The sequence below is a fragment of the Chaetura pelagica genome, unplaced genomic scaffold (genome assembly GCF_000747805.2).
Source record: "Chaetura pelagica isolate M959 unplaced genomic scaffold, ChaPel_1.0 scaffold189, whole genome shotgun sequence".
NCBI classification, from domain to species: Eukaryota; Metazoa; Chordata; class Aves; order Apodiformes; family Apodidae; genus Chaetura; species Chaetura pelagica.
The window spans coordinates 3,763,567-3,772,364 of NW_009970716.1; the positions used below are offsets into that span (position 1 = coordinate 3,763,567).

The 8,798-nt window shown below is 38.8% G+C and overlaps 1 protein-coding gene across 1 annotated transcript in view; it reads right to left on the reverse strand.

The window, feature by feature from the left end:
- The window catches only part of KLF3 (Kruppel-like factor 3 (basic)), a 15,230-nt gene extending 8,561 nt beyond the window's left edge, over nt 1–6,669 (reverse strand). The window contains exon 1 of the mRNA XM_010006121.1: nt 6,614–6,669. Within this exon, the coding sequence (XP_010004423.1) occupies nt 6,614–6,669 (56 nt within the window). The remainder of the gene's footprint in view (nt 1–6,613) is intronic.
- Between the last annotated feature and the right edge of the window lie 2,129 nt (nt 6,670–8,798).

Genomic DNA, 8,798 nt, shown 5'->3' on the forward strand with positions numbered 1-8,798 from the left:
CTGCTGAACTCTTGTGGCACCAAAGTCTTTGATGAATGAGATTTAAAAAAATGTTCAAAGCCATAGAAAATCCAACTGATTAGCAGTATAGAACTATTGTATTTGTATACAATCATTACCATCACATTTCAATTATTTTTTGCTTGGGTGTACACTTCTAGCAATGCATCTGGTTTATTACCTCTGTTTTGCCTGTGAGAGACAGTTGGTTGATTTAAAATGACAACATTAACTAAAAGTATTTTTTCTAAATTACACAAGTGTATCTTTCTTCTTTTAAATTACTGATTGAAACAGTGAGTTTAGAAAATACTAGATTTTCCTGCTGCATTCATAGCATTGTGATGAGAAATAACAAAGCTGAGTCACGTATTCCATTAAATACTATATAAAGCAGTGTACAAAAATGGTGAGTAATCTTCAAACAGTAAATATTACATTAAAACCTCTGAAACTACTTAATTCTCTTTATTTATACAAGTTCAATCTATAAAAATGTTCATCTTTGATGGTAACTGGTTTTTCAGAATTCTATTAAATTGCCATTATTGCAAGCTATGGTGGCTAAAAAAAATTCTATAGATTTACCACCACTGCTGAGCCAAAAATGAAACACTCAGCATTCTAAGCCATGAAGGCCACTGGATACTGATAGGGTTTAATATTTAACAGTATTCACTATCTACTAATTCTGATCAAATTATGGGCATAGGCAAAAATACAAAATTTAAACACATAAGAGGTGGTAAGTACTTATGTTAAAATTCCTGGTTTTTGTTTACCACACAAAGTCTACAAACTGGAAAAGTCCTACCACTGAGCATCAGAGCATTTACAATGCTGCAGGTTTGTCAGAGATGATCACAAGGTTCACCTAGGAACTTTTATTTTATTGCAAGAATACTAGAAAGGAAAAAAACTATGCAATTTAAATCTTAGGGAAGATTTTTGGTTATTGAGTGTATTAAGGAATGAAGCATCTCCAAGCTGTAACCTCACTATATAAACAGCTACTCTCTTTCAACTCTGCAGGTAACAGCAGGTGTGTGTGTTGAAACAAATATCAAACTATCAAAATGTTGTGAAGAACTGTAAACTGGAAAAGTTAAGTAAAATATATTTAGACAAGGAAGAAATACTTTCCAAGAATTAGGGAAAAAAATGCTTTAAAGAAGTATTTATTTTAGGTACTTAGGTGTTTTACTCCATATGTCTTGCATTATTTGCATAGGTTTTCATTGCTGTAATTGAACTGGCATAGATTTAACATCAACTATTTTTTCTGGCAGTTTGGGGAAGCATAAAAATTTATCTAAATTTTTCTTACTTCTGAGATTTGAATGGCTATGTTTCTACTGCAGATAAACTTGTAGAACTGCAGATAAAGTTGTAACAGAAAAATGTGGTGTGACAAATTAGCTCTGTTGGAAACAGAAAGGGTAAAAAAGCTGAGAAGGCCTCTGGAAAAAATCAAAAGGAGAGTATCTGCTGTCAATCAGACACTCTAGTGGAAAAAAGTTTTACTTCGCTATCAATGAAGTGTGGTTGAAGCCCTGTTAGTTTGGAGTAAGTCACACTCAGATCTACCTCCTGGTCCTAAAGTTAAGCTTCTTTTATTTTTCAGCATACTGAAGTTTCAGTTTCTAACTCACTGGGACACAGCAATTGCCACTAGGTTGATATGAACCACTCCTCTCAAATTTGGTTATTTTCCATTCCTTTGCCAGGGAAGCAGACAGTACTCCCTGGGGAATATGGGATGAGAGAATAAGGAAGACTTCACAGTCTCTCTCTGTAAACAGCAAGCACTGCCAATAGCAAAAAAAACCCCAAAACAAGCCCGACCACCTCTTCTTGACTTCCTAAATCCCACCAACTGCAGAAAACAGGAGTGCACTTCACAGCCTGCATAAGCAGCATTTTTTCACCTGTCCTACTGAAGTATTCTGGGGGAAGAAAGGAAAATTAATATCATTGCTCTGTTTGCTTAAAATATTTAAGCTAATATATTTTCCTTGTATTTCTACTGTGGGAATTAACAGTGTATGTAGGAGTTTGGTCTGACTTGGATTGAAAAAAACCCAACAAATTCCCACGTTCCTGTAAATTCTACTTTCCTAAATATCCCTGTGCAGAATGGTGTTACTAGGCTAGACCACTACAAAGATGTAAGATTGTATTTCAATACATATTCCTACAGTTTCCATCTAGCCCTGTTTTATTTTTTATATAATCACTGTCCCTCTGTGAGTCTTACAAAGTAATCAATTTACCTCTCCTTGCTGTTTCTCCATAATAAAACCCAGAGCACAGAAGCCACATAGAAAATACACCAAAGGAATTTCTAATATTTTATGCCATGTGGCTCAATTAAACCAGTAATCCAAAAGGACAAAAAATCACTATGCTTTTCTTGACAATCTATGAAGAATAAAGACTGGCCAGATATGCCACAAACACATCCACCACCACCCAGAAGACTGCTGCTTCCACAAGGAGACACTATTAAGCACTGATCTGATATAGTTTGCTAAACTGTGTTATACTGCCAGTGGAAGGTGTCTCTGCCCATTGCCCATAGATTTAATTCTAATAGTAGCTAATACAAGCATTTTCATCACATGAAATCTGCATTCCAGTGTACTACTTAAGACCTCAACCCCTCATGCAGCACATAGCTGTCTTTAAAAATGGGTGAAATAAGTGGTTTTGAGACTGATGGAAGGACAGAGAAGAACTTTATTTCAATTCAAAGAAAGATGGTAACACATAAAAAACCACCTTCTTCACTTAAACAGTAACTATATTTGTGTAAATGTTTAAAAAGTCCTGGTAGCAAATACCTAGGTAGGACTCCGATGACTTTGTTACCAGTTCATTAAGAACTATAATAAAATGTGTTCAATTATTCAATTCAATAAGTACCATGAGCTGTTGGTAGTGATGAAATACTGTGGGTGTGAGCTTCAGTCATCTGAGAAGCCTAGTTAATCCTTTCAGCCACACACCCTGAAACACAGTGGTGTCAAAACTATAATTTGTTTCCTTCGCCTACACCCAACAGATGGGATTTTTTAAGACAGACTTTATACCCATGGACAGTGTATGTTCAGGTAAAATAATGAATAATTCCTAAAGGGTTTAATTTAGTTTGGTCTCTAATGACACAAAGAAAACGACAGATACAATATAAATTACAGAATTGGGTTGGAAAGGACCTTAAAAGATCACCTAGCTCCAACCCTCCTGCAATGGAGAGAGACACCTTCCACTAGACCAGGCTGCTCAAAGCCCCATCCAGTCTGCCCTTCCAACACTTCTGGAGGGGACGACATCCAGAGCCTCCCTGGGCAACCCGTTCCAGCATCTCACCACTGTGACAGCAGTTCCTTCCCAGTATCTAATCTAAATCTCTTTCAGATTGAAACTGTTACCCCTTGCCCTATCACTAGACGCCCTTGTAAAAAGTCCCTCCCCAGCTTTCCTTCAGGTGCAGGAAGGCTGCTATAAAGTCACCCTGGAGCCTTCTCTTCTTCAGGTTCAACAACCCAAACATTCTCAGTCTGTCTTCACAGGAGAGGTGCTCCAGCCTTTTCATCATCTTTGTGGCCCTCCTCTGGACCTTCCCTGGGAGCTCCATGCCCTTCTTATGTTGGGGGCTCCAGAACTGGACACACTACTTCAGGTGGGATTTCACAAGAGTGGAGTTGAGAGGGAGAAACCTTCCTCAACCTGCTGGCCATGCTTCTTTTGATGCAACCCAGGACACAGTTGGCTTTCTAGGCTGCAAGTGCACATTGCCGGCTCATGCTGAGCTTCTCATCAATCAACACCACTGAGTCCTCCTAAGCACTGTTCTTAATCCATGCTCAGCACAACTTGCATTTGTGCTTGGGATTGCCCTTACCCTGTACCTGGCTTTACTGAACTTCATGATGTTGGCATGGGCCCCACTCTCATGCCTGCCAAGGTCCCTCTGGATGAGCTCCCTTCCTTCCAGTGTGTCAACTGGACCAGACAGCTTGGTGTCATCAGCAAACTTTCTGAGGGTGCACGCAACCTCAACGCCCATGTTGCCAACAAAGTAAACAGCACAGTTGCTGATGCTTGAGGAACACCGCTTGTCACTGGTCTCCACTTGGACATTGAGCCATTGACCACAACTCTTGGGAGTGCGACCATACGCCAATTCCTTATCCACAGAGTGGTGCATCCATCAAGTCCATGTCTCTTCAATTTAGAGACAAGGATGTTGTGTGGGAATATACATCTGGATTTAAAAATTTTGAGTTATGTTAGCCCACAGTGAAATGAATGCTATTCTTAGCACCTCCAGAGCATCCCACTAACACTTCTGTCTTTCCTTTCACCTTTCCAAAAGAAGGTCAATAAAACTAACACACTCAGTGGCTATACTTTCCTATTCCTTTTCCTTCCCTCCTTTTAGAGATGCTTCCAGAGCAGTTTCTGCTGGGAAGTTGTGGCAGCATGGCTCCAAGGAAACCAACAGACCAAGGAGTGCTGGGGAAGCTGGGGCTCAGGCCTGTGTGTGTACAGAAGCTAAAATACACATACTCATCAGCTTGAAGGAAAACAAAATAACCTCCATGAAAAGAACATCACTCAAAAAAATGTCCTTTCCTCTGGACTTCCTGCTTTTCCTTTTCAGCTTTTCCTTTTTTTTTTTCCTCATTATGCAATAGTGAAAACGGAAGCATACAGATGCGCTAAAACATGCTGCATAGTCTGTAATGGCTGGTCAGAGTGATGACACTCAGTTGTAAGAACACCCTAGATGACTCCACAGGTCCAAGATATGGAAGGTACCAAACCTCTGCAAAGAAGACATGGTACACAATAAGCAGTATTTTGAACTACAGTCTTGAAACGCACTTGGCTCAGAAATGCTCCCTTGTTCTTCCCCCTGCAGTTTTTCTTTCATTTGCTGGCCTGGGGAAGACTGCTCACTCCTCTCCTGGTCACTCTGTTGAAGGACAGACTCTATCTGTTCTGCAGAAGCACTCAGCTGTCTGGGGCAGGACCATGTGCATCATCCCAAGCCACTGCAGAACCCTCCTTAGGAGATGAAAGCATATGAGTACAGAAGACAGCCCACAGTGATTTTCTGTTATTCATGTAATGACACTTTTATTGTAAAAGTTGTCCATTTTCTGCTTTTGATGGACACCACTGGATACTCCTAGGTATTTGCAGATAATCACCACTCTTCTTAGTAAGGTTATACAATAATTGTGACTGAAGTGACAGACAAACCAGCCAATACTAAGGTTCCTTCTTGACCCAAATATTGGAATCTGTCATGCATGCTCTGTGACAGATCAGTTATTTTTCTGTCATTGCTCTGAAGTACATAAGCTTGCATTTAAGTTGATGATAAGTTAGTCTACATTTTAAATAAAACAGGAAGCAAACTTTTCATTGAAAAATGACATTCAGAGCATGAACTTATTGCACTCTAATTTATGCACTCTGAGTACACCCTTTTAATTGATCAGCCTTCCTACAGGTGTGGTTTCATGTAATACTTAATCTGATCTTGCTGCAGGCTACTGCTAAAAAGGGAGGTCCTGTTCCCTTGTCCTCCCCCTTCCCCTTGCTCTAGCATTGAGCATCTGCACAGAATGAGTCAGATCAGCTTCCTGATCTGACCGAAAAACAAGGGTATTTTTGGTGGGTTACCAATTCTGACCATTCAATGAGCTGATCCAAAACATTCAGTGTCACACAACTGCTTCATGTCACACCAAGAAAATGAAAAGACATAAAGGAGGAAGAAAAGCCTGAACATTCCCTTTCAGCACCAGCTTGCAGCTGAAGACCTGAAGTATACATGAAACTGCTTCCTAAGGCCGTATTACCCTGGCAGCCTAAATCATTACAATTCCCACTGTCCCCCTCCCAGCTACATGTTTCTGCTGCTCTTGCTTATCAGACTCTTCTGAGCTGACCCTACACACAAAGTTGATGGAAAATTAACTCACCTGAAATGAAAAATCTCCCCTTCCCTCTTTTCCCGTATTTCTCCTCCACTACCCTGGTTCTCATCAGTTCATGTGGTAAGGCAATGCACCCAACTTACCCAGAAAAATGCAATTACTTTTTGGTCAGGATTAACTTGCTGCTGCCTAGAGAGCAGAGTTTGCCCCAGACGCATGTTGTCAAGACCAAGAGAGAAACAGAAAAGGGGACACTGAGAACTTGTTCACTTAGTTCAGAGGTAAAATATCAAAACCACAGACTCTTGCTGCTTCACTGTGAGGTTAAGCAACTTAATTTCAACCCACCTCTGTCAGCAGCACGAGCTGAGAGATCATACTTGCGCTGCAGTGGCTGAGGAGTACTTAGATTTTCTCACCTCTACTCTGGGGATGGGAGCACCAGCAGAGGTAAAGGGGCAGGTCATTTACAGGCAATAAATTCATAAAACACACAAAAACGTTTTCCTAGAGTGTGAATTTGATTGTCCCAAAAGCAAAACATAGCTTCATTCCTTTTCCCAAGCTAGTCCAAAGCTTAGAGAAATCTTGGTATGAATTTAAAGATGGAAAAACTAGAGTCATCACAAAGGCTAAAATATTTTAAAAGTCTTACCACTGAAACAGGCTCCATGGCTTCTTGCTTAATGGGAACTGGGTCAAACATTAGCATCTTTTTTATTAACCTGTTCCGATGCCTCTGATGTCCTGGCCTGCAGGGGAAAGACAAGATGTTGCAAAGCTGTAGGAAAACCCCTAATCAACTTTCTGAACTGTAAAGAACTTAGTATTTTGTCAGATTAAAATGAATATTTCTGCACCTCTAACATAGCTTCTTAAATAAATGACTTGGTTTAATCTAAATATTTCAGTTCTTTTAAGTTTATTCTTTCCCAATCACTACTGAAATAAAGGGAAATCTGTTCACTTTAATGAACATTTTTTAAAAATTTTATTGTGCACACCAGCATACCAAGATCACAGAACAGTCATTTTCATTACCTGTCAGTGTGCAAAGACAACAACAGTTTACACCATATATTTCTCACCAGCATTACAATTTCAGAATAACCTTGTTTAGAAGTGGGTTGACTGTAGAGGATCTCTCTTTTCTAAGAGTCATAGTATCATAGAGTGGTGTGGTTGGAAGGGGCCTTAAAGATCAGTTTCAATCCCCCTGCCATGGTCAGTTCTGACAGAGAATTCTAAATTTTCATGTAGAGTGACACTGAAATTGATGCAAAAGAAGATCAAAACCCTAAGACTAATTTGGAGAGGTACATTTAACATGCTGCAATGACTTAACTTGAAAAATCCATCAGTTATTTCCCTGAGATAATAAGATTTACTGATAATTCAAGAATAATTTGTGCTAACTGTAGAAAAGCACTTTAAAATATCTGGTTGTATTCTGTGCAGTGTCAGTTGTTTTTTTCTACAGTGTTCAACCTCACTTGTCCAACTTTAGCTTTACTAAAATAAAAGTGTTTAGCATAAAACACATCATAACTTAACTATCCTACAACGCATGGAAAGATGCTGTGAAGTAATGGAGCAGATACCTTTTCTGAGATAAGCTATAAAGGCACTCAGTAAAAAACAGGAGAAGCAGAAGGAAGTTGTTCTCAGCGACATTTAGATGTTGGTGAGCTTTTATAAATCACCTGAGGACAATAAGTAATTGCATTGTTTCAGGAGCACGTTTTCACCGTATACTGTACAGTGCACAGCCCTGCCTGGAAGTAGCATGACCTCTAAGATGCTAAGGCAAGAAACACAGAAATTCAATTTTGACCAGTAGATGGCACTGGAAAGAAACGAATACAGCCAGACCACACAGTCCGGACAATTTCACCCTGCTTAAGGCTAAAGGCTCAGCAACAGATTTGTAGTTGTGGCTAGAAAACTCCCAGGAATTAAAATGAAAATTTTAAGATGTACCTGCTCAAATGAAAACAATTCTAATAAAGCTACGCTAATGAACAATCTTGTTAATTAACTATCATGTGTGTTCATAAAATTTGTTAAGAGCTTCCAGAGAAAGATGGCATGAGTTGTTACAAGTTTATTATTAATTATTCCGGTATATGAATGCAGTTGAAAATACACAACAGTGTAGATTTTGAATAACGAAACTAGTATAAAAACGAAATTAAAGTATATTCATAATTCTTCTTACAAAAGCCTGACAAAAACAAATTGCAAAAAAAAGTTAAACAAATAGAGCAACTCAATGCAATTTCCAGTTAAAACTCAACATGCGGTTTTATTTTAGAAACAGTTGTGTAAGATTCTACTATTTGCTAACAGTTGTGATAATTTTGTAAATACTTTTAAGTATGTCTGTGAGAAGGCTATTAGCTATATTATTTTTCTTTTAATGGTTATCTTTTTCAGGCTTTTGACACATACCTAGAACTAATGCTTCAGAAGACTGTCTTCCCAGAAACACATCCACATATCATATAACTGAATATGTACATGTATCTATGCATCTCTCGCATCCCCACATACATCTATGCATTGTGAAAATAGAGAAAAAGATAAACTTTTAGACACCAAAAATGTTGACAGTAAAATGTAGTATCTCGGACCTCATATATAAGAATTTGGGGCTACCTGCTTTCAGATTTCCAGAAACTTCAATTTTTAGTTTATGTGTACATAGATAAAGTGACACACCAATTTGTACTAAAAAGGAAGGAAGGAGGGAAGGAAGAATGGAAGGAAGGAGGGAAGGAAGAATGGAAGAGAAACAAGAAAGCAGGAGGAGAAAGAAAGAGAAAGAATGGGGGAGATGAA